Genomic DNA, 27,289 nt, shown 5'->3' on the forward strand with positions numbered 1-27,289 from the left:
TATATATATATATATATATCACACTTTAAAATAAATTAATAATTGAACATCACACTTAATCTGAGCAGTAATCAATAATGGATAGTCCGGCACTAGCACACTTCTTTATAATCAATGATGAGTGGTTATAGGATGGATACGATAGCAACAATACTTTTATGGTTTCAAATGGATGCAATGTGGAATGAAATGCAGTACAGAAAATAACTTGATAGGAAATGTAATCACTTTCTTGGACAATTCACCCCCCCTTTTATGCACTGTAAGGAGATGAAGATGAGACAGTTCTTAGGAATGCAATCAAATAGAATTCAGTTCAATTCCCCCCCAGCAGCTTATACAACAGGAGTTTTGAAACACAGGCAAAATGCTTTGAATATGGTGACAATGCAGTGAGAAATATGCTGAAAATGGTTTTAATTCCCTTTAGGAGGTTCAGGGTGAGTGAAATATACTTGGGATGAGTTCAGGCTCACTTTAGCAAGGATCTAGGAGTAACTAGCAGGTTAAACGAATTTTTGGCAAAGGAAAGCAATGAAGCTGCTGTTTTCACACGTGGCTGGATTTTTAACCAAATTGCAAATCGCGGTTCTAGGCTTGTTGGAAAGGTAAGATTCTAAGCTTTCAGAGTAAAGTTAAACCAAGTTCCTAGCCCAAACGGTTCCAGAGATACGGACGATTAGATAAAGGTAGTTTTTGGGATTTGAAATTTTAAAAGTTCAAGGCGACAGGTTACAGCTTGCAGCTAGAAATTGACAAGTGACAGCTTTGCAAATGACAGGTGACAGTTAGGAGGCAGTTCTGGTTAGATTAAAATAGATTGAATTATATTATTTTAACTAAGAGATTGGTTCTGCTAGGTACTCACAATATATTTAGAAATAGGCCTCGCCACAGATCTGGTCAGGTTTTGGACTGGACTCCGGTCTGGTCTCGGCACTTCACAGTGATCTGGGTGCGCTCTGCTCTGCTGGTCTAGCCTCTCTGGATTCGGGATACTGCTCTCTGGCAAATGGCAAGAGTTCTTGCAAAGAATTCAAACAGCTCGCCTGGCTGTGAATAGTTGCAATGATTTGAGGCCTGCTAAAGAGGGATTTAGCTAGTAGTTGACCTCTCTGCTACAAATTCTGAAGTAAAGTCTTGGTCTCTGAAGGTGGGTAGATTGAAGTCTGTGTTGGCTCTCTGGAGGTTGATGGAGGTAAAGTATGGATTTTCCCGGCAGAGCGTCCCGCAGCAGATGGAATAAAATGTCTCCATCTGTCCTGACTGTCTGCTTTTATGTGTTTTGAAAGTGGGTGGAGAGGCTAGCTTTCTAGGCTCTACCCCTCTCCACTTGTCATTGGCCACTTCCTCCTCTTCCCCTTGATTGGGGGGAATGAAATGAAGTGTCATCATGATGAGGTCTGTTTATGATACAGAGAACCCACCCCTGTCAACTTTACACACAATCTATATTTGACCTAAAGACATATTTCATAGATAGTGGTTTGAAATTACATACACACATCATGCATTTACTGATGGTAGCCCCTGTTCCAATTCTGTCGTTTCTAGGAGCTTGGGTTCAAAAATGGCAACATATTTTACTTTTTGGTCAGGTTACCAATATTGGATTTGTCCCCGCATTTACACAAATGTTCGCAAAGCATGTGGGCATTAGGTGGTGGAGTGTCAGATTTTTAACATACATACATTTAGAGTAATATCTTCTTTTCCGCTAAAAACCCCCCTGAACATACCACCGGGTCCTAACACGTCTTCAAATGTGCACAGAAAAATCACAAGAATAATATTACTTATAAAATTTTCACAAGTCCGCTCTATGAATGATCCATCTTTTTAGATTTATGTTCTGGCCCCAAAGGGGTGTGGTTTCCCCCAGCACAAGGTTGAATTTCTGTTTTTTCCAGTTCTGCCAAGCCAGCTTGCTCTCACAGGCAGTGCTCCTCCCCTTTCCTTCCAGGAGGAAGCCACTTTTACGACACCCCCAATAAAACATTTGCCTGAGTCAGGACAGGGCTTTGTTCAATTTCCTGCAGAGCCCAGGTAATTCAATTAGAGAAGTGTCATATCCCTTTTGGTGGGAACAGCAAAAGGCAGCTAGGCCTGGGAACACAGCTGTTGTGCAAGTCTCAACTCCTGTCGGGGGTAGCTGGTGGGCAAAATTCCCTCTTTTAAGCCAGGCCTCAGCTAAATGTCTCTTTGGCTGCCAGTTTTCCTGTCCAAATCTAACTTCCAATTTTTACGCATGCAGCTAGAATGCTGATTCTAAGTTTAAAACTATGACATTTAAACAATTGCAACCTATGTGACACTCAAAAGTAGGTCACTCATTTCTTTTAAACATTTTCGATTTTTGGTAGTTTTAAATCCAGTTTCAGTTAGGCTGCTGCAGACCTGCAGAGCTCAGCCAGTCTTGTTATGAACATTCAAGTCACTTCAGAATATAACTTTACATTGTATCCAACTCTCAGTAAGTCTTTTTTTGGCCTGCTTTGGGTTCATTTATTCAGTTTTACACAAAAGTCTGGTGGTTTTAAAACGCCGGCTTTCTGATAGTGGCGAGTACTGGTAATGCAACAAAGAAAATGAATTCCCCACAGTTCTAGGTTGCTTTTGGCAATCAGCATTGCCATTCCCAATGTTTTCAGGCTACTGTGTGGGTAGTCCAATGGTGGTTTTAGGCAGTGCCCTTCTGTGCCCATAACATCGGCAAAAATGGGTGGCAGCCTATTCTTCATGCATTTCCCTGGGCATTTTCTGGGAAGCTCTGGCCATCACTATGTTTTCAATGCCAGTACTGCACAGTTTTTGAGGTAGGGCTCGGATGCTTGGGTAAAAACATCCCACAGTAGGTATTTGACAATTTAGCAGTTGCAACTCCTTCTGTGACTGGGTGGTGCTGGGTTCCTTGCTAGTAGGCACGTGGCCCTGTGAAATCAGGTGGCTGCCAAGAAAATCCAAACTTACTTGTTTGGTATTGCAGAGCACAAAGTCCTGAACCTTGGTGCTTCTTGTGTAGGGGCTATCGTTATACACGTTGATGGCACTTGTCGTGTTACGGATTGCTTTCTAGACCTGTAGGTACGGCTCTATCAACCTTGTCATCCAGTGGCTGTCCTAAGAGTTCTGTTACTTGGCAGTAAAAAACCTAATTAACCTAGAAGTATATGGTCGGGATAGATATGTATCTAATTTAGCCCGAGAGTGTTTCTGCACTCAGTTGCCTGTAAGCATTTTATAAAGTGACCATCTGAGCGCCAGATGGTTTTTGCAGTGCTGGGGATTTCATCACTCTTTGCCAACCTCATCCACCCTGTGGATTCACAATACTCTTGATCCCTGAAACACTTGCACATCAGCGATCTTTGGGTTTTCTAGGACGTTTCAATGGTGTAATTGGGGGTAGGGGAATACCTCTGAACTGGGTGATCTCCAGCCCTTTAAGTTGAGTAGCAATACCCTTGAGATGGATGGGGATGCAGACTTTATTCATATATCAATCAAAATGGAATGCTTTTAATATCCATTATCTAAAACTGGTAGTACAGCAGATATCTACAGACATCTCAGCGCAAATTCTCTCAATTCATCTTAGAAAAAAGCATCCTTTTATAACCTGAATTTGTCAGATGACGTTTAACCTTCATGTTACGAACGTCATCCTATGTGGCAAACTATAAAAACCTATTGAAGAAAGTGATAGGAATATCTAAGTATATGTTCTGTACTAGAATGGGACACTAGGTGAAAGTGATAGGATTCTGTATCAGGTGGGGCTTCTAATCCCTCCCTTCAAAATGGCCACTATGAGCGTGACTAAATATACAATGTCCCATTAGTTCTACAAATATAGGACGATTACGTGGTCCCCTACAATTGGTTGGCACTCTAACCTCTGTGGTGCTGGTGAGCTCATCTTAACCATTGCTTCCCACCAATTGGCATATACATCTATCGCCACAGTGGTCTGCTGTTAATTAGGAATTTGAACTTGTCCTTTGGAGTGTTTGTGCTCCAGAGAATTCAGGGAGTGAAGGCGTGCTCTGCCCTCATGCGTAGGTGTGGTAGTTAATGTTTCTCCAATTTAATCCTTCCAGGTAAAAACAATGATTTCGAGCCTCTAGTGTATTAAATACTATTTTTCTGATAGACCTCTGACGTCTTCCTTGTTTTGTTCATACCTTCTGAACATGTTTTGTTCTTTCAAATGACTTGTATCCAATGTCAGCTCACCACAGCCTGATAAAACGTTGGCTTCTTGGACTCATCCAGCCTCACCTTTCCGAGATTCACTTGCAATTTTTAACTGCGACACACTGGAAAAGAGGCCTTCCTTTTCTAGTCAAGCTCTGCTATAACATGTAGTAAACATCCATCCTTTATTTTTCATGTAGACCTATATGTTGGCGCTCACCGGATAAAGCTAGCCTCAAGAATACTGTCTGCTTGTGTTTCTTTGCATCTGTACACATGTAAACTGGCTTGATGTCTTCATCAGTTCTGTGGCATAAGCTTCTTCACCTTGATCCCAAGATGTCACTTATCCTTGATGATTTCTTGATGCATTATAGAAAATCTGCACTCTCGTCTCTGCATCTTTTCTATCTACGTCGGCTTGAGACGTCACCATTCGTCTTGGCCATTCATTTTCTCTGCTGCTTCCGGAATTTCTTTCAAATGGCCATGTTTTCGCGTATGCAGGTATGGTTTTCCCAATGGGAACCTTGCTTCAGGATTCTCCTTGGTAACAGTATATTTTCACTGGTACCGAACACACTCTGGTTCCCAACATATAGGCAATATGGGTGACGTGGTTGAGGTGGGGGTACGTGGCTCCTTCTCTGCATCTTTATTGGACATGATACATCGTAGCTCAAAGTGCAGCTTTTGTGCTGAGCAAGAAGGAGTGGAGCCTTGCTCAGTGGGCTGAAACATTGAGGTAAGGCCAGATCATATTAAAGCTGATTTGGTCTTGCGCATAAAAACATGAATTCACATGATTGGGGGCAGTCAAATGATTCGCTTTGCAGAGAAATGTTTACATCCAATATTGGCCAACGCAGTTGGTGCTAGTTTATCGACCTCGGATGGATGAAGGGCTGAGTTGGTCTTGCTGGGATTTGGAACTACAGATCGCATCAGTGAGTGTTCAACTAAGCTATCTTGCCAACAAAATCCCAAATAAAGTTTATTAGATTTTCATAGAACTGAGAACCTATAGTGATTATTTCTATCACGCTCGTACACAAGTGTTTCAGAGCGCGACAATGCAAGGCAGCGGAACGGGAGAATAAAACCGCGATCTTACTCGGCCCAGTGACATTGAGCATGCATAAGTGCATGGGAGGGTAAAGGTGCATGGAAGGTTGAAGTGGCAAGTGTGAAGGAGACCCAGATAAATATTAAATGTAGGCAACACACAATGGTAGTGCAGCCAGCATTTTGCAAGTGCTAGGTTTAAGGCAGCAGACAGGGTAGGTCTGATAAGTTCAGGAAGGAAAGGAGGGCGGGGGGCTGTAATGGGTACAGATACAGACCCCACTGCAAGGGGTGGCAGGGTGAGCAGGTACCTGGGCCCGGGTGGCCAGGTGCACGGTGCCAAGACAACAGATCAGCTGGGGAGAGGGGGAGCAAAGGCAGAAGAAAAGAGGAAGGTCTTGAGGTGCTTCTGGAACCGGAGATGGTTCTCAGGTTTTATAGTGGCAGGGAGGCTGTTCCAGAGGGAGGCCCCAGCAGAAGACAGATCTACCCCAAGCTCGTTTCTTTGAAAAACGACTGACCCTGAGGGAGTTGGAGGTAGAGGAGTGAAGAGCTCGAGAGGGGAGGTATTTGCAGAGGGATAGCTGAAGGTATTTTGGACCCAGGCCCCAGAAAGCCTTGTGGACAATGCAGAGGGTTTTGAATTTAGTCCTTGCATCCACTGGGAGCCAATGGCGAGATTTCAGAGCTGGAGAGAGATGATCCCAGGGCTTGAGGCTGAGGACAAGTCTCGGAGTCCTGTTCTGGATTAGTTGCAGGAGAGTAGAGACGGGTAGATTTAGAAGGAGGCTGTTACAATAGTCCAACCTAGAGAACCAGAGCTTGGATACCATGAGCTTCTGGGGAAGGAGGAAAGGCAGAGTTGACAAGTAAAAGGTTCATTCTTGTGTGTATGCACCAAATACCAGGAGTTGATGGGATATACAAGTGGAGGTGTTGACAGCAGGTAAGGGTCTTCCTGATGGCCATATACTGCTGTCTTGCAGGTCGGAAGGATTGCCCAAAGTGCTTCTACTGCAATGGAGAGTGCTTCAACTGCGAGAAGGGCGACGATCCCTGGTTGGAGCATGCAAGGTTTTTCCCCAGGTAAGTGAGCCATTGTCGTGAAGAACAGTTTGTGGTCTCCCAACGCTTCATTTTCTGGTCACTTTCACACCCCACTTGGCTGCACCTTATTAAGGACGTACGCACTTTGGTGGTTTGGGCCCTAATAGCTTGCCTAATGCTTTACTTTGGTACCTCCACACATATGGCTCCTGTTCCTACGGGCTATTTCTGGGTGTTTGCACTGAAGAGGCTGCTGTTCCTTATCTGGTCACCACAGCAGGCCACCCTGTTGGAGAGATTTGGAAGGTTTTTTTGCAACTGAGATTTGCCAAAGAATTGGCACTGAGGCTGGAGGCCTGGGTAGATGCAGCATCCTTGGTTTAGTGGCAGGTGGTTCTCTGGCTATATTGTAACAGCTGATCTTAAACGTGTCTACAGATTTATTTGGCGTATCCTCCCAGGCTTCCGCATTTGGGGTAAGTGCCTTGGATTAAGGTGCTATATGAAACAATAAAAATACAATAATGTATGGATGAGACTGACTGTGTGCATGCCTGCACAAGGGTTGATCCATGGTAGGACTCGCCCAAGGATACTGAATGACATTGCATTTGAGTGGCAATGTATAGGTGGGGCACTTACTGTTGGCGCACGTTTCCATCTGTCTGATGTGTGGAAGGTGCAACAAGGTTGCACCTACAAGGTCCAATCCACTCACCCTTCGGTTTTCTGTAAGGATCATTCTCCCTCAGCTTTCATGGTTGGCTAAGATTCTGGCTCCATGATTGCCTACTGATCATGTGGCTTCTGTAACAACACCCCTGCAGTAGTGCTGCGTAGCCCACGTACTGGACTGCATGGAAACTCATTCTTTTTGCCGTTTTTTTTTTTTTCCCCCGGTACAAAGGTGTGAGTTTTTGAAGCAGAGTATGGGACCGGATTACATCTGTGCTGTGCAGCAGCAGTTTTCTACTGATCTGGAGGACCAGGTAAGTTGCTTGCAAGTTTACTAGTTGGTGTTTGAAAGTAACTGACTTGATTGCATGCACTGCACTCTAGCACCTTGACAGAACCGTTTTGAGGATGGAATGGGCTTTGAAGCTCATTTCTAGCCAATTGGTGGTAATAGTTCCACAATACCACTACTCTAAGGGTGAAGGTCTTTCAAATGTCTCTGAACAGTTGATTTTTGCTTCTAAGCTGAGAAATTCTAAAGGTTTCAACAAAACCAGTTCAGATCTTGGTTCTACTAGACCTGTGAAGAGTGCTTGGTCAATGCTAATGGGATATCTAGTCCCACCAGGCCAATCCACTGGTCTGTAGTCTTCTGCCACATGTGATGGCCTAGGAGGATTTATTTCATAATATTGGTTAGTTTGTGTTCTGTAAAGACTGACTCTGAGTTGAGCATCTTGGAGCAAAGTTGGCGAAGTTACTGGGACTGTTCAAAAGACTGCTTAACCTGTGACCATACCATATTTTTCAGATGGACCTGCTGCATACTGAGAGGCTTACCAGGCCACGCCAAGGTCAGTTCGAGTTCTGCATTGTGGGTGTCAGTGGGGACCATTGTGCTTGCTGCTTTGGGTGGTGTGGGGGTGTGGGAAGTTTGCAGTCTCTGGATTCTGAAGTGAGACTAAGGCGAGAACATAGTAGGACGTGACTTTCACATCAAGAATATGTATGCATTTTGATGGCGCAGTAGGTGTAGGGGCATGGGAGTGTGGAGAGGATGGTTGCTGGAAGACTAGTATTCAAACTGTCTGTATGCCTGTGCTCCAATGCAATGTCTTAATTTTGAATATTACATTTTTGTTCAAATGCACTGACTTGCAAGTGTTCCCCAGTATCCATGCTCACTGAATCAAAACCTGTTATGAGTTACATGGTATGATGTTCACATGCACAACAATAACTAATTGGCAGTTTTTAATGGCAAAAGCGATCACTTTAATGTGATACGTTCTCCCACACAGGCTGCTGCAGTGTATACAAATGAAACCTAGTTCACATGATTTGCTGGCAATCCGCTGTGGCCAGATGGCCCCAACTTAATACATATAAAGTAAATGCCCTTGAACAATGAATTTTGAACATCAATGGTATTTCTCAATTATAGAGCTGCATTGAAAAGGCTGAACTGGGGGTTTTCCCCAGCCCTTTAAGATGAGGTAGCAATTCCCTAGAGATGGCTGGGCGATGCAGAAATTATTCAAACATCAATAATCCAAACGATTCAGATGGTTGGGAAAAGGATAACTGTTTTAATATCAATTATCTAAAACTGGGAGTATAATGGTGTGGGTGCGATTTCTCGCCGTCACCATAACCAGTACAAGAGGGACCCTATAAAAACTCAAACAGAAAAGAGTTGAGTAAACATTGCTTTATTAACACACAAGCATTCGCGAATGGGCCACAAGTTCAACCGTCTCGCAAAGCAAGTCGTCAAAGTGCCGCCCTTTCCCCTGCACATCGTGGTCCTTTTATACCCATCTGTTTTACATTGTCATACATTGCTGCACATAGATTATGTCCACCACAAGGCGGTTCCTCCCAGTCATGACTTTGCATCAACGGTCAACAGTTCAACATCTGCTATTGTGGTTTCCTGTTATCTGTTATTCGCTCTCTCTCGTGCCCCTCTGTGTCCTTATCTCTGTGCACGAGGCTGTGCTTACTCATTCCTTCCCCCCACCCAGTTAGACTCCGCTCATTTCGACACACATGGACCAAGCACAATCCTTCTGCAAAACAAGCTCTTGTCAGGTTAAACAGGCCTCTGTCTAATTTACAATTACTATCCCTATATGGACATTCTCAACAACTCATGCTAGTCTCGGCATCTGCAAGTATCGCCATCAAAAGGAAAGCCTCTTTTCTTTTATAAACGCACATGCATTTAGCGCACATAGTGAAAAATACAAAACTCCAAGTGTGAGCACAATATTACACATGCGGGCTCACCTTCAATCCACCCTTTTGCTCACACTTGAGCATCAATCTAAACAGTCCTAGCATAAGCAGATGACAGGAAAGCAACATCACATACTGTATGTACCATAATCTTCTCCAGGCCTCCCATGTCAAACAATTCCTGTTGTACATGGCTTTTATCCATTGGATTTAGGCGCGTTATGCTGGAAGAACACATGGAAACACAGCACGACACACATACCGGGAAGCATTGGATGCAGAGACAAATTCCTACAACTATTGCCGCTAGAACCAGTATGGGCGTAAGGAGCTGCCTACTATCGAGCATACAAAAAATAAGATTTTGTTCCTTGTGGTGCAAAGTGGTGTTTTCTCTTACCTTCTGTGTTTGGGGAGCATACATTTATCTGCTCAGGGATTAAACCAGCATATACGGGTGCAGACATAATTCAGTATGGGGCTCAATTATAGGTACGTATGTGTATCAGATGCAACCTAGCGATCTAGCTGTATCCCCTATTTAAAGCACCAGTGTCCTTATTTCTCTAATAGTGGTAGGTCTCACTGAAAACCTTCATCCGATCTGTCCCACGTCTCGTAGTGCCTGTCCCAGGAGGGGAACGCCGGAGGCCCTTCAGGCTACAAGCCCGTCGTCTTCAGTAAGGCACAATTCTGCTAAAACCAACAAGAGTCCAAATGTTCATCTCCCTAATGATCAAAGTTCAAAACTGTGTCCTTACACGTTGCTTGGCACATACACGTCACGGGATCGGAGGCGATGGGCACACCTGTCACTGGCATCTGGCAGTACACTTGCAACCTGCGTTTGTCGGTTCCTTTTTCTGGAGGAATCAATAGTGGCAGCGTCTTCTTAATATGATTTGCGTGGTACCAGTGTGGTTTGCCATCAACTTTTACCGCAGTTTGTGTTGCGAGGAGAACCTGAAACGGGCCCCTCCATCTGGGTTGCAGTCTGCTGGTGCGATCGAAGGCTTTTATAACAACCCAGTCACCGGGCTGCACGTCGTGACCTTCTATCAGAGGAGATGGAGCTACTGCGTTCACCTGTGCATTAATAGAAATCAGTCTATTAGTTAACCCAATACAATACTGTTGTAATGCAGGCCATGCTTGCTCAGACAATCTCTTAGGTGATATGGGGGTCCCAATACTTGGTGGGCGCCCCATAACAATTTCGAAAGGAGATAAACCATGTGTACGCTTAGGCATAGTACGCATACTCAATAATGCAATAGGCAATGCATCCGGCCATTTCAGTCCCGTTTCAGCACAAGCCTTTGCCAGTTTGTTCTTCAGTACCTTATTTGTGCCCTCTATATCTCATCACCAAACAGTAGGAATGTTTATTTACAGGCTCCAGCTGTATAAAGTCCATATACACCACCTCAAAAGGGCAGGTGGGTAACTTACTGTGGCCCGCCGGGGCTGGTACACCTTTCCCCACATTGTATAGAACACATATTTCACATTGTTTTGCCCATTGACGACAATACATTCCCAATCTTTTGTTGTACCACACAACACTCAAAACTTCTTCCATAGTCCTTGCGTTAACGTGAGTTGGACCATGAGCCACACTCACTATCACAGGTAAGTATGCGTCAGGTAGTACCCAAGTATTCGTATTGGTATGTGCCCATAGCCCATCTACCGTCTCCTCGTATTGATCATCCTTGTGCCAAGATAGTCTTTCTTCAATGGTTGCATCTGCTTGGATTCCCTTTACGCGCTCCTTCGTCCATTCCATAGTCACATCCCTCCCCACTATGAGCTGTCGGGCTTCCCACTGAGTGTCCCTTGTGGCAGCTAGTTTAGCCATCTGGTCAGCCAAAGAATTTCCCTGCGTGACATAATCCAGTGTTTTTTTTATGCGCTGAGCACTTCACTACGGCCACCATTTTGGGCAGCGTAAGGGCTTGCAATCAATCGGGCATGTTTAATAGTATCACCTTGGGAGGTTAAAAACCCACGCTCTCCCCAGAGTTTACCAAAACTGGAAACCACCCCGTGCGCGTAGGCTGAATCAGTATAAATTGTCACTTTCATACCGCTGCTTAACACCAATGCTCTCATTAGCGCAATCAATTCTGCTGCCTGGGCCGATTTTTCACACACTTTCCCACTCTCAATCAACCGTTCCCCTGTAGTTACTGCATACCCTGCTGTTGTCTTCCCATTTGGCAGTTTGAAACAGGAACCATCACAGAATAATATACCCTCATTATCAACCAGCGGGGTGTCTTGCAGGTCTGCTCTACCCTTAGTGTGTTCTTCCATTTGGATCACACAATCATGCCTAATGTCATCAGGTGAGGTGGGCAAAGGAAGCAGTGTCGCTGGATTCAAAGTGTTACACCGTTCAATTTTTACATTACTGGCAAACAGGATCATCTCATACTGTGAGTCTAGCTGTAGTCAAATGCTGTGTATGCACTCTATTCAGAAGAACATCTACCGTATGTGGAACCTTTACTGTTACTTCACTCCCTAGGATGATACCTGCACTTTGTTTTAGGGCTGTCGCTGCTGCAGCTACTGCTCTCATGCATGGGGGTAGGCCTCGAGCTACTGAGTCCAGAGTGCTAGAAAAATATGCACATGGTCTCTGTTTACCCCCTTGTTCCTGTGTCAAGACTGACACAGCGCAACCTTCCTGTTCATCAACAAAAAGGCAAAATCTTAGTATAATCGGGTGTGCCTAAGGCCGGTGCGTGGCATAGAACATCTTTCATAGCTGTCAGGGCTTTTTCCATCTCAGGTGTCCATTCCAATGGGCCGTTTTCTTTTAAGGCTTTTAGCATGGGCTGGATCAATACAGAGAATTCAGGAATCCAGTGCCTACAGTAGGATAAAACACCAATTATCCTTCGGAGACCCTTTGCCGTGTCTGGACCTTTTATGGACTGTATCAAAGCAATGCGATCAGTAGACAGGGTTCGCCCCTCTTCGGACAGCTCAAAGCCTAAATAATGGACCTTTTGTTTTACATACTGCATTTTGGCTAGGGCTACCTTGTGCTTATTCTCTGCTAAGTGCATTAGCACCAATCTGGTCACATAATGGCATTCCTCTTCGGCGGCTGCACATAATAGCAAATCATCAACATATTGTATCAGCAGTGTTAGAGGGTAGGGCTAGGTTATCCATCTGTGTTTTTAGTGCTTGGCTGAATATGGCGGGACTTTCTGTATATCCCTGCGGGGCTCTAGTAAATCGATACTGTATCTCGAAGAGTGAAACTAAACAGGTACCTGCTTTCTTCGGCAATAGGAATGCTGAAGAAGGCATTTTTCAAATCAATTACCGTAAACCATTTCGCTGTTTTGGGAATTAAAGTGAGTACACTTGAAATATTAGGGACAACTGGATATCTGGGTTCTACTATTGTTTATTTCTCTCAAATCAATAATAAAACGATAGGGTACGGCTTCATCACCTTTCTTGTGTACTGGAAGGATCGGAGAGTTACAAGGGCTATCATTTGTTGGCTCTACCACCCCTAACGTATCATGTCCTGTACTATTTGATAGAGTGCCTGCTCTCCCTCGTGTGATATGCGATATTGTTTTATCCTGGGCAACCTGGCACCGGGCTTTAGTTTGATTACTACTGGGGAAACATCCAACACTCCTACATCATTCCCATGAGTGGCCCATAGTTCATTCGGGATGTCTTGGAGTTCCGGGGGCAGGGTTTGCATTACTCCTATCATACTCCTAGGTTTGCTTATGGTCATTCTCACCCCCTGGGGGGAGCAATATATTGTGGCCCCTAGTGTCTTTAATACATCAATACCTAACAAGTTTTCTGGGCAGTGATTGGTCAATAGCCACCCATTCTCCCATTTTACCCCATGAAGTTCCGCCTCTACTATTTCACTTACAGGAGTCTTTATTGGATTTCCCCCAAATCCAACTGATACCTTGCTTTTATCCGATAATGGGACAGCGGGGACAGCTCTGATATTCACGGAACTGTTTCCAGCTCCCGTGTCTACCAGACATCTCAAGTTTCGGTGGTGGCCGATCCTAATAGAGGCATAAGGCCCCCTTTGGTCTATAGGAACCTGCACCACTCCCGCTATCTCATTCCGGCATCCTCAGGACATATCGCTTGTGTTATCCTGAAAATCATCGTTCTAGTATACCCCTTCTCCACATTCTTCACCCTGGCATACACCTTGTACTTGTGTCGTTTGTCGTGGCTGATACAGTAGATTGGGGGGAGGCGGGGCCGGCCAGGGAACATCCCCTCTTGCTTGTCCGTCAAAGGCATTGGGTTGAGGAGGTTTAAACATTCTATTGTCTTGGTTGCCGTACCCACCAGTCCCATTTCCTGGGGCAAATGTTGTCTGTGAAGGGGGCCGTACGGCCCTTCCTCTCCCACCACTCTGGGGACACTGGGATTTCCAGTGTCCGGGTCTCTTGCAGAAGGCACATACATCTTGGGGTAGCCCATCCCTCCTCCCATATAGCGCACCTCCTTGCACTGTACCTCTACCTGTCCCTTGGCCCCCTATCATGTTGCTACTATAGCCCTGTGACGGGCCATTATTATTGTAGTTATACCTGCCTTGGGGCCCTTGATGCAACTGTTGCATCAACAGTTTGGTTTTTAAATCCTTCTCTTGTCGTGCCTTTTGTTGTCCCTTCACTCTTTCCCCTCTTTCGTAATACCTAGCCATTTCGAGGAGATCCCGGGGGTTTCTTGTCATCCATGTACTTTCTGCCCTCCTAATTTTCTCCTGAATTGGCCCATGGAGCCCCTCTACAAAGTTTGTGGCAAAGTACCGTTGGCCCGTTTCAGACCCTATCTCTAGCCCACTGTGCGCTTTGAATGCTGCTTCATAACGCAGAAAGTACTGTGCTACTTCCTCACTTGCACCCTGTATCACAGCGGACAGTTTCTCCACATTCACATCAAATGGGGGTAACACCTTTTCTAGAGCCCTCAGGACTGCCATGCCATGCCCCCTTAGGGGTTCAGGATATTCCTCATGCAGTTCTATTTTTGCTCGCATCCATTACATCTTTCCATTTTATTGTTTCATTGTCTTTGGCACGAAAGGGGGTCCATATTTTTTCTGGGACAATGGCTAACAATATGTTATCTACATCCTCTATGGTAAATAACCCTGGTCTGAATAACTTTCCTACTTCTTTGTAGAATCCTGCCGGGTCTATACAGGGATCGGGGATGGACTTGGTGATATGCATTAATTCAATTCGGGATAAAGGGACATACACATAGGTGCGCATCATGTTACCAGTGGCTGCCTCTATGGTGGGTTGGCACTCTCTCATTGGCATTAATAGTAACTTTTCCGTATTTGTTTGTTCACTCACAGGGGCCTGCGCTGGTGGCGAAACAGAGGATTGATGACTAAGAGCTTTCTCTTTTATTATTTTATAATCTTTTAATAGTTTCTCCACCTTAGCCATCCTCCATTCTTCCGCCCCTGAATCATCCACTCTTATATTAGATAGCAGTTTCTTATCCAATTCCGTCCTAATCCTATTCCACTGGGACACATATCTAGGCTCCTTTTCCTCTTCTATATCATCCACCCTAATAAGATATTTAATTACGTTTACTTGTATAGGCCAGCCAAGGCCCTCCATCAGACTCACCAGGGTGGACATGGACTGCGAGTGTATGGATGCTATCATACGATTAGCTACGTTTTGGCCCGCCTGGGCTGCATCTTTGAGTTTAGCCTCTCTTTCCCTCACCTCTCTTTCCCATGCCCTCTTTTCCTTCTCCCATTCAACACCGCCCCTTATGACTTCCGCTATTATGTCGGACATACATCCCCATAACTGAACACTGGACGCAGTCACTGGTAGTAACGCGACAGCGTCCTGATATGCTGAGGGCAGATCCGCAGTACTCTGTCCTCTCAATTTACAGTTGCCCTCATAAAAGGTATATAGTTTAGTGGCCACTGTCCTAAATTCCAAAGGTGTCAAACGCCCCAATTGGTCCCGTAGGCTGTCATTGAGGGGTGTGCCATACAGCCCGGTCATAAGGATTTGCAAGTCTCCATCTCTATCCTTTTCTACAGTAGTCGTTCTCCTATGGTCTATCAACCTATCTGGGTCTCCATACTTCATTGGGAATTCCACCCTTTCACCCTCACTGTCTGCCGGTGGAGCTGTAGCTCCTGGAAACAAGTCAGTCGTTTGTTCTGCTTCTAGCCCTATCACATCTTCATATCGAGGCACCGGCACGGCAGGATACATACCCCCACTGTTCTTAATCATCATATGTCTATCCAACTGATCTAGCCTCTCACCCTTCTTTTATCTCTAGATCATGTAATTTTTGATTTACCGTTCTCTTCTGCTCCTTTGCTTTTTGTTTATTCTGAGTATTGCGCCTGCGCATTGCTTCTACCCTCCATAGTCGTATAGCCTCAAACTGTGCGGGTCTAACCCGTCTTTTTACTAACTCTATTTCTATTTTGGATATGCGGTCTATGTCAAAGGACCCGGTATCTGGCCAATTATGTTCAATCGAATCTTTTGTATATTCAGACCACTCCCTTAAAAACAATGTCGAGTTCAATCCATGTTTAATCAACATATCAAATGCAGGGGTTCCTTCAAGGGGGGCATAGTGTCTCTTGCCTATACCTCCCTTGTGGGAAGCCGTTTGACCCATCTTGGCGGTATACCGCAATTGCCTAAAACACTCACCTTTCCCAAATATGCACCTATTGGCTAACAATAATAATACATCCTCCTGGCGTATCTAACATATCATTTCAACATTACTTCTTCATAGACGGACTTACCACCGTCCTCTTCACAAACCCTGAATCATTATTTCCTTATTCCATCATGCATCCGTCCATACCACTTATCTTAAGGGTCCCGCCAGAGTGTTCCGGACCCGAAGGGCGACAGCCTGCTGTTGCACCGCCGACGGAGCCGGAAAAACAAGGATGACGCGTTGGTTGCAATCAAAGGTGCGGATTCAGTTGTTGGGGCCCCGTGATCAATTCCTTCTCTGGTTCCACCGCGGCGTTCCTCACCCAGTGACGGACTGTCGCTCCTTCGCATCCCACTTCTGACACCAAAATTGTGGGTGCGATTTCTCGCCGTCACCATAACCAGTACAAGTGGGACCCTATAAAAACTCAAACAGGAAAGAGTTGAGTAAACATTGCTTTATTAACACACAAGCATTCGCGAATGTGCCACAAGTTCAACCGTCTCGCAAAGCAAGTCGTCAAAGTGCCGCCCTTTCCCCTGCACATCGTGGTCCTTTTATACCCATCTGTTTTACATTGTCATATATTGCTGCACATAGATTATGTCCACCACAAGGCGGTTCCTCCCAGTCATGACTTTGCATCAACGGTCAACAGTTCAACATCTGCTATTGTGGTTTCCTGTTATCTGTTATTCGCTCTCTCTCGTGCCCCTCTGTGTCCTTATCTCTGTGCACGAGGCTGTGCTTACTCATTCCTTCCCCCCACCCAGTTAGACTCAGCTCATTTCGACACACATGGACCAAGCACAATCCTTCTGCAAAACAAGCTCTTGTCAGGTTAAACAGGCCTCTGTCTAATTTACAATTACTATCCCTATATGGACATTCAACAACTCATGCTAGTCTCGGCATCTGCAAGTATCGCCATCAAAAGGAAAGCCTCTTTTCTTTTATAAACGCACATGCATTTAGCGCACATAGTGAAAAATACAAAACTCCAAGTGTGAGCACAATAAGCAGACGTCTCAATGCATCTTGAAAAAAAGCTTGCTTATATAACAAATCGTTATGTGATGTTAACCCACATACTACTAACGTCATCCTATGTGGCAAACTACAAAAACCTAGTGGCAAGTGTGATGGGGCCTAAGAATCATCTAAGTATACAATCCATACTCATCTAGGGCAGTGGAATATGTGATTTGCTACTTAATCTCAGGTGGGGCAACTAAGCCCTTCCCTTAAATCTGTCACTATGAACATCGCTAAATATACAACATCCCATTGGCTACGCAACTATAGGACCCTTGATCCCTATAATTGGTTGACTTCTAACCTCCATTACCTTCCCACCTATGAATAGCAGCATGCAGGCTGAGGGTCCAGGTGCTGGTGAGCTCGTTTTAACCATAGCTTCCGACCAATTAGCATATTCGTCCATCCCCCTCCGAGGTCTGCTGTCAATTAGGCCTTTGAACTCTGCCTTGGAAACGTTCCTTGCTCTGGAGAATTCGGGCAAGTGAAGGCACGCTCTGCCCTTGTGCGTAGATGTGACCACCATGCTCGTCCAACTTCTCCACATGTGACTGAAATTGAGCTTCTAGTGTATTAAAATACTATTTTCTTAGACGTCTGACTTCTTGTTTTTGTCCATGTCTCCTGAACAGTAGCTTCATTCTTTCACACGATTTGTATCCAATGTCAGCTCACTCAGCCTGATATGGCCTTTGCTTCTTGGCTCATCCAGCCTCCTTTCTGAGAATCGCTTTTAATTCACTTGTTTTCTAACTGGAAAAGCGGCCTTTCTTCTGCTCAGCTCTGCTCTTGCACGCAGTGGAAACATCCATTCTTTACCGACTCCAATTTTATCTATTCACTATAAAGCTAGCCCCAGGAATGCTTTGTCTGCTTGCGTTTCTTTGCATGTATACATGTAAAACAGTTTGATAGGAATCTTGTAGCATAAACTTCATCTTGATCCCAAAAATTTCTCTCATCCTCAATACCTTCTTGATGCCTTATATCTGCACTCTGCATCTCTTCTATGCACGTCAGTCTTGCTTCGTGTGACGTCACCATTCATCTTTGCAATTCATTTGTCCTGTTTAAAAGGACCATCGTACTGTCGTATGCAGGTAATGGTTTCCTATCTCCTAGGTATCGTTATTTTCACTAGTATCACACCGTGTCTCACACTCTGGCATCCAACATATAGACGCTATGGGTGAGGTGGTTGAGGCGGGGGTACTTGGCTCCTTCTCTACAAGTCAATGCCATATAGACTAGGTTGGCAGTAACGTATGGGAGGGGAATCATACACTTGCCTAGACAGCATTTCCCCTGCCTTGTCATGAAACTAGATCTATCCAGTTTACTAAAGATCTGATCTAGGTTATTTGACAGGGAACTGGCTTGGAAAACCTCTGCAACATGTTAAGCAGTTTCTTAAGTGAGTGGCTGCGCACACCGCTGCCTGAGTGGGCAGAGTACATGCTGGATCGCATGAGTTGGCAGGCACAGCTGAACAGGACTCCTGGCTGGCTTTGGGAAGAATAAGCAGCAGCTACTTACCAGAGCAGAGATATGGTTTCTGGTCTCAAATAGCCAGGGTTCCCTTTTAATATATTAGTTTGTGGCAAAATATTGTTTCCACGATCACTAAATTGGCTTTTTCTAATGTCTGGAGAAACAGTGAGCCATGGTTTGTTTTGAAATGGTGTTTATGATGTGCTAAATAACTAATGTAACTTCAAAGCTCTTGGCTTGTCTGCAGGTTGGTGTATCGTGCCCCTGCTCTGGGTATGAAGACCATAGTCTTGAAAAGGATGGGAGAAACTGACGTGTACGATGCAGGGGATGGGTGATGTACAGGGGGGTGAGGTGCTATGTGGCACCAAAAAGATGGCCCATCGATTAGGAATGCAAAGGTATGCTCTAGCTTAGAATGAAATGGGGGGGGGGGAGATATGTGCAGAAGGTTGGAGCAATAGGTGGCTCTAGGTCCCTCTAGAAAGAATTTGCAACTGCCAATCCAGGGGAACAGATGCAGCCCTGTATACTCTTGAGAAAGGTGAATGGAGTTGAACAAAAGGGTAGGACAAGCTACTATATATCTGTTGAACCATTTTAGGAGTGGGGGGTGCGGGGGGATTGTGAGCCTGGCCTTCATTAAGCGGTGATAGCAGTGGATTGCATATAATGGCCAGAGTGCAGCTGCTGTAGATTTTGCATGGGGGGGCTTTTGTATTGCTTGACATGCTGCATGCTACTATACTTGTGCACTGCATTAAATCGTTGTCCAAGGTTTATTGCACATCTTCAGAGTGTGAACATTATGGAGCCTATGGAAGTATAATCTGAGTAAGAGTGAAGCAGGTTTGACCCTGGTAGAGAGTTGGGCTGGGCTAAATGCTGCGTGGTTGCTGGTCCATATATAATGGACTATTTTCTAGTGGAGCTGCAGATGTGCGTAAACAGCTGCCTGGGCAATGGACTGTTTAGGGTTAGGGATAAGGGGGTCGAGTGTAGGGTTTTCTTAAATGGAGTTGGTGGCAGGGATGGCATGCCAATCCTGTTTAAATAACTTTTTTTTACTGTGGATTGTATTGGATGGTTGTACACATTGATTGTAGCTTTTGCATTCTGAATAAAGGGCAGAAGAGTAGGATGCAAACTATATTGAACTACATAATTGCATATATTGGTGGCTGCTTAGTCGAATTTCGTATTTTTGAGAAATGGCTTTACAAGAGGAGAAATAACGGAGTGCATATTTTGTGTGTTTTCCAGTATGCACTATTGCAAGTATAAATGCTTGTTTTAACTAACCACAGAGCAGTTGAATTTTAACTTTGCAAATGTGTACAAGGGTAGTACATGTTTCCTAGATTTTCTGGGGGGGTACATCTGCTACAATATTACAGTATACCTTTTGCTGGATTGGAGGTAGTAAGTGCATCTCTCTGGGCTATGCATCGGGTATAGTATGAAATTCTAATCCAAGTAGGGCATACTGTCTGCCTCTGCGGTGGCGGTTAGGCTTTGGCAATCGTGCGTTGCTGGGTGCGCATTGACAACAGTGGCAAAATGTATCCTGGAACACTAGAACCTGGACAGTTGCTGTGAAGCATCTGCTCCAGTCCACACCAGCATGTCTGCAGGCCTACTAGTTCACCTCATACATGAAGGGTATGAAGGAGATTGGATGAGCAGAAAAGGTTGCTCCCTCTGTTTGCTGATTTCAACAGTTCCTCGCTTAATAGCCAAGTGTTATTCCCTTCATGGTTCAGCGCAAGCACTGGTAGCGCAGCTAGCAATGCACGACCTCTGCACAGGTCTACTTGCTGAGTAGTCTGCCTGCGAGGTGCAAGGCAATTTGATTGCTTTCTAGAAGCCTTCATCTGGAAACCAGTACCTCTGATCAAAAACCACTTAGTGTACACAGCCCCTCTCAAACTATCCAGACCCACCCCAATATACAGAGGAAGTTGCCAACAATGGTCTATAAAATGCAATTGGCTAGTCTACAAAGAAAAGTAGCCTGCCTGTAACCTCACTGGCTTAACATGAATCCTTAATATAATTTGAATTAGTCAGCCAGTATACTTCCTTTTTTTTTTTTTTTCATCAAGCAGTTCGTTTTTTGAATTACAGAATGCATTTTTATTTTCTCCAACACTCTTGTCAGAGGTACTAAATGTGCATTCAATTGCAGTTTCTCTTGTGCTAGATTTTCTTACACAATTGACACATTGGTGGCCAAAGAACCTCAGACATACATAATATATATTTAAGTTGTATTATTTATGGTACAGCTGACATCTAGTGTTTGCAAAACAAACTAGGGAGGTGCAATAATCTAAAGGCTTGGTTTAGGGAAGCTGCTTTCATTTCGGAGAGCATGGCCTAGCGGTTTATTATAAATTGCAGAAACATGATAAAGGGATTAACTACAACCCGCAACTAATGTGCAATTTGATTGGATGTTAAACGGGATCCTCTCTTTGCACAAGTTGTTAGAGGTTTAAATGGTCATTTTAAATTGGTGATGGAAATCAATCGCTCACCTGACTAGAATGATGGGCTTCTTTCTTTTACATAATTATGGCTTCCACAAGTCAAATGTTTAATCCTCTAAACTAAAGCATTAACAGTTCACAATTCCAGCTTCAAAAACATGGTTCCTTTGGGCCACTGTCCACCAATGTGTTGTCTTGTAGAAAAATGCTATCCCAGTAAGTCGGGCATCCTTGTTGTGGCATTGCCAGAGCAAGGTGAATTTTGTTCAGAGAAATGTTCTATTTACTTCCAGTCCCACCCCCTCTACAGTAAACCTACGGGGAAAAGTAAAATGCAAAAGTGTTTGCAACCCCACTGGTGACTCCTCAGAATACTGTAAGGCATAGAACAAACATGATTTCCCCCCGCACCCCCCGCCCCCCTCACATCTCGGGCAACTTACTCCCAGTCGGCTACACCCACAAGTCTCTGCTTCCAATCCATCTATGGGAAGCTGGTCCTTTATTATGCTAAATATGCTTCACGCTTCCTCTGGACCGGCCATATGGAGTCTCATCATTTGAAGGTTTTTTTTTTTCAACTTCAGCACTTGTCCAGTCTGACGGGGTTCTCCAGTCTACAGAGTTTCCAAAATCCCAGAGCTCTCCTTACTTCTGTGGGTTTGGTGTTAATGTCTACATTTTCCTCCAATCGTGTATTTAATGGGGTCATCCTATTTAGACCTATGACAAGGGATGTTCCTGTTCAATTTTGGATTTAAACTTGGAAAAATGTCCATCATACAACGATGAGAAACGCAGGCGCGCGCACACATGGGGAGAAGGCATAGGTCACTGCTATTCTGAAATGCTAATGAGGGTGATAAGAAAAGGTTAGACAAAAAACTTGTAACACAAAATACATTTTCATACAGAATTAATAATTTCACAAGTTGCATCAAATTTGTCATTAGAAACCAATGTAGACAGCCACATGAAAAAGAAGCAGAAAATAAGTGTTGTGGCGTTTCATAAATTCACGATGCGTTTGGATACATCTTCAGTTGACTGCAGGCTGTCTCCCCAGGGTGACGAATCTTGCAACTAAATTCGGTAAATTCCGAGTGTTGCACCTTTAACCTTTCTCCAGGATAACTCCTTGATGCCACCCCACTGTTATAAAAGTTACTCTGAAAACAAAACCGAAGATTTCCTAGTGGGGCTGCATCAGGGGATTCCCTTGATAGGGCGCGCTTAGTGGAGCAACCCTTGGCCAACTAGTAATTTTCAATTTAATTGTATGGAAAAATCTATAATTTTATATCCAATCATGTTGTGAATTTACAAGACGTCGCAGCAACTATTTTCTGTTTATATATGGACTGTCTACATTGAGACTGTTTCTAATGACATTGTCATGGATTAGTTAAGTTTTACTTTGCACTTGTGATGTGAATTATTTCTGTATAAAAAAATATCTACTTACAATTGAGGATATATACATAATTTGTTTTTTATTACCTAATACACTACATTTTGCATATTTAGTTGCACAGCATTTTAGAATGGTTCTGCACTTTACAATGTGGGATTTCTTCCCCCCTATGTGCCTGGGTTTCTTGTTCGATGGGCATTTTATTCTAATCCCATGCACCTTAAACCAATGAGCGACAGTTTTTACTCTATCCATGTTGGATTTAAAGCCATGTCTTTCGATAGAAAGAGATGCATGGTTGGTGTACTGGTAAACGCGGATATGGGCCCTGTAGCATGAGCTATATTATGTAGCTTATAGGTGTGTGGTTTCTTGAGTTGGGCTTCCCCAAGTCATAGCTTTCTACATGTGTAGTAGATCAAATCGTTGTAAAGTATAGGCAAAATTGGGGTTGGGGTATAATGCAATCTATGTCTGTTTTTCATTTTTTAAATTCTACTCATGGGGGCGGGGGTCCCATTTCAGCATATGCCTTATTGGAGGCAAGGTTCTTTTCCAAGCCATCGATTACATATTTTGTGGCTGATCTAGATTTCAGAAAAGGTCAACGTGATGTGGAACTTGTACTGTCATCTATCTGGAAAAAACAGATCTCGCATCAGAGTGTGAGAGGTCACGTAATGCTTCTTACAGTCCCACGAAGTCCAATTGATTTTTGGCATGTGTAATTAAATTTTTCCAAGTGCCTCTTTATTGCTGTGGATGCTGCCAATTTAATGGATATTCGTTATGTACTGCGCAAGCTTCCACAACATCACAAAAATCAAAGGGTTAAACATTTCCACAGCTGTTTATTAAAATAAAAAACCCACATAGCTTAAGGTAAACATGATATTCACAAAATAACCTACAAAAAATCGATGGGAAATCCTGGGGAAGGAATGTTCTACGTCTGTTCATGCCCTGACAAGAAAACAGTTGAAGCTTTCTGAGCAGCTTTGTCATGGCTTCAAATGTTTGAAGTGGGGATGAGCCATAATCCTCAAATAGTGTTCAGTTGGAGGCAGCAGATGGTACGCCTCCTGAGGAGAGGACGTGTACATCAGGCATTTCTTTTGGAGTTCGATGTATGCCAGTTCCTTGTGAAGCTCTTGAGTGGTAGAATTCCCTTGGTGTAGAGGATCCTCTCCTGGGACACCTGGGAGCCAGGTGTCTTCTCTTCAAGGGCCATCTGGATTTTAGATTTCATGATTGGGTGGCAAATGGTTTCTCATATCCAAAAGCCTCCCTCCCCCACCCAATACCAAGGAATACCTATTTTTGTATGTACCCTTTCTTAGTTTACAAACATCAGTCATAAATACTGCATTAGGTAGAAGCCAGGGTGTGCTCGAGGGCTCCTACTAGTTTTATGCAAGGAGAATCTAGATAAAGGATTCATTATGAAATTGCTGGATTTGTATTGCTTTGATTCTCAATTTTATATTGAGATTTAATAAAGCGTGAACTAAGGCCCAAAGGCATCTAGGTGCTGTTTAGGAAATGTGTTGGCGCATTCAGCTAATTATCATACTTTGCGTGTACGATGGGTTTCTGTGGTGCTGGAAGAGCTAGAAACCTATATGGCGTGCAAGCTCCAGGCTCTGAAATTGCTGAGTCGTCTGGGGTAAGCAAGTGGGGGGTGGGGAGGAATAATATTTATCTTGTTTTGGCTAAAATTAGTAAAGGTGGGATGCTACATGTGGCTATTCCGAATGGCATAAGTCCTGCAGTAATCCCATAGATCAGTAATTTGTGTTTCTGCCCCAATCCTTCCTTGTGACTGCAGGGGACACTAATGCAACCCGTGTCCCCTACTCCACTTGTATGGTATAATGGATTCAGCAAGTGCCATGTCCTTTCGCAAGGGGGATACTCTCACAGAAAGATGAGAGAATCCACCTTGGATGAAAAGATGGCACAGGAAGGTCATGGAGCAAGGTATAGAGGGAACAATGCCTGAATTGGTTTATCAGAGCCCACCTTTGCCATTGTCTTCGAGTCTAAGGATTTCAGTCTGGTTGGGATAAGTGCACTGCAACTGGTGGAGTGAAGCTTTCCTCCCTCCACAGAAGTAGGGTGCTGTACCTCTGTTAGGAAGTATAGCCCAGAGCTTTTTTATTATTTTTTTTTTACTTGACTGGCTTAAATGGGAGTGTAGGCTCTAGGCTAGATGAATTGCCCAAAATACCTGCCATTTTTATCCACCCTCGAAAGGAAGGTTCAAGGAACTGCCCTGAGGTTTAGTGCTAGTATCCTTTGCCAATTTGGTCTTAGTAGTGGCATTGGCGATCACCCAGGTCACTTCAATCACAAATATTGGCGTCATTGCTCTGAGACAAGTGGGGATATGTACATGGTGGCTTTTTTTTCTCTAACCTATTAGATAAGCTATTATGACTAAATGGAAAAGAAACAGTTTGTTACAAAAAAATTATATGGTTTTGGTTACAATTAGAAACCAATACATGTGCAAAGAACTTTCCTTTGTCGACTGTAACTGCATAAGATGCTGTAGCGCTTGGATGCAAGTACTTGAATGCAAATTGTGCAAAGAGTTAGAACGCATCGCACAATATTCCTGAGGTATATCATTATGGTAAACGGAATGACTTGGTCGGGTAGCCCACCCCCACACACATTGAGTAACGCCCAAATTGCTTGGAAGGCTTGCAACTAGTGTCCGCACCTCCCTTTGCTGACCTTGTCCATGAGGGGTAGAAAGGTATCTGGAGGGGAATGCCTGACTGGCTTGAGGGGCATGTCCCAAGTCTAGCCCCGCCCCCTCCCTTGCCCAAATATCATGCAATGGCCATATAAACAACTTGGAGTAATATGGACACAGTAACTAGAAGTCCAATGCTGATGCTTCCAAAATCAGAGCAACGCTTTCAAGATGGTGAGATTCACTGGGGGTGTGGGAATTGGAACTAAATCTAGTATATGCGCCTAGGAAAGTGTTGTGCCCAATGTGGGTACCCTTACAGATTTCTTTTTTTTTTCTTGAGGGGCCTAACAGAAGGGCCACTTCCTCCTGTATGGAAATTACAGAGCTTTTAAATGTACAAAAACAATGGCCACTCCATGGAACACAGAATTCTCAAATGCGCAAGTCATTTATGTATTGTCCATCTGAAAGACCAACAGATGAACATGGATCCGCACAAAATCTGAAAATGCAATACTAGGTGGATCCTTATGTAGCAAAATCCCATATTGCAGATTACTTGGATTGGAGCCGAATATAGCCTTCTAGACTGACGGGAGGGTCAATATCCCATGATGGCAACAAGTTCCGAGGCGAAGCAAAGGGCCATAACTTGGTCCTGCATCATTATCCCAAATCGACCTCGATTACCCCCAACCTCCCCTCCTGATGTCTTTAAGGCAGTAAGAACATAATGTTGGTAGCAATGCCTGTTAAGGAGCTTTTTTTGAATGACAAATTAATTCAAGAGCTGGGAAGTAAATTGAGTTGGAAAACTAAATGTGTGTTTTGTCTTCATACTTGGTATAGTGGTGGAGTGAGTGCACACCCAAATAGAGGAGATGTTTGAAAATATTATTTTGAAAACCACAAGGAGTGGTGTCGATACTTTTATGAGGTGCAGAGGAGGAAAAGAGGGTTTTGGCACAAAAACCCTATAGCAAATAAGAGCAAGGGAAGAGGACCCAAAGTTCGAGTCCTCCCGTCCCCTGCACACTCTTGGACTACGCAACAAGGGCGTAGATTCTTAAGGATATAGTTGGCAATATTCGTTTTTAAGCACTCTTTAGAGAATTGATTCGACAAAATGTATAACATCAAACGGAGGAACAATGGTTTCTGTATTTTAGGTGTACAGGGATGAAGTGAGCACCTATTTATTTATACATAAAAATGTAGTGAAGACAGGAGAAATTGCATAACAACATTATAATGTCAACATAATCAAAAGTTGATGGAAATTCCACTCTCAATGGCTTGACGCGTTTCGAGGTGATACCTCTTCTTCAGAAGCCTCTGTGGATCTACTGTCTAGTCAAAATGCATTTAGGGGAAAAAAATCAACAGAAGGTATACTTGTAAGTTCGTCAACCAAATAGACAACAAGCAGCATTACTTCATTCAAATTAAGTATCTACATGTAGTGTGCTAAACAATGCAAACATTCAATTTAGTTTGACCAGAGTAACTATCTGGCCATGTTTTTTATAAAATTCAAAACACTGTCTAGTATAATCCCGTGCACTTCTAATGGGAATCCAACCAAATAGAAAATCATTAGAAATCTAAAAATGGAAGCTATAATGAAGGCTTCTAAAATTCAATTCAACAAATGAAACATATTCGATTTTAAGGGCATATTCAACCAGTGTAGGTTTACTGTTAAGCATGGTAAATACAAACTACACACCAAAGAAGGGTTTTTTTCACAAAGAGGATATTTTACATAAAAAAAGTACTAACCTATTGAGGTTTAATGTTGTAGCAGAAAAGCCATCTATGGCGAAAAATAAGTCCAAGTGGACATGCTTGCAGTGCCAAGACCTCGATTTAGGTGTTTTCTTGGTACAGAAAGGTACTTCAATACTTCTGGTAATCTCTGTGGATAGCAATGTTAATGTACGGGTCACTGTGTGTGACTAAATATCTATTCACAAGTACAATAATGCGTTCGTTAGTGAGGAAATGACCATACACCTGCTATAATTTGTGCGGTAGAGCACGCGGGTATGTTGCCGCAGGGTTCAATGTACGGCGGACGTGCAGGATTCCTCTGTGTTGCATCTAACTGCAGGAAGAACGGGTGCAGATAGATCTGGGAACTCGTAAGTGCGAATGCTTTCTGTG

At 43.8% G+C, this 27,289-nt stretch overlaps 1 protein-coding gene across 1 annotated transcript in view; it reads left to right on the forward strand.

The window, feature by feature from the left end:
* The window catches only part of BIRC7 (baculoviral IAP repeat containing 7), a 62,622-nt gene that overhangs the window by 16,161 nt on the left and 19,172 nt on the right, over positions 1-27,289 (forward strand). The window contains exons 3-5 of the mRNA XM_069650785.1: positions 6,249-6,348; positions 7,217-7,298; positions 7,796-7,838. Coding sequence (XP_069506886.1) covers positions 6,249-6,348; positions 7,217-7,298; positions 7,796-7,838 — 225 coding nt within the window. The remainder of the gene's footprint in view (positions 1-6,248; positions 6,349-7,216; positions 7,299-7,795; positions 7,839-27,289) is intronic.

The sequence above is a fragment of the Ambystoma mexicanum genome, chromosome 3p (assembly GCF_040938575.1).
Source record: "Ambystoma mexicanum isolate Mex_15411 chromosome 3p, UKY_AmexF1_1, whole genome shotgun sequence".
Lineage (NCBI taxonomy): Eukaryota > Metazoa > Chordata > Amphibia > Caudata > Ambystomatidae > Ambystoma > Ambystoma mexicanum.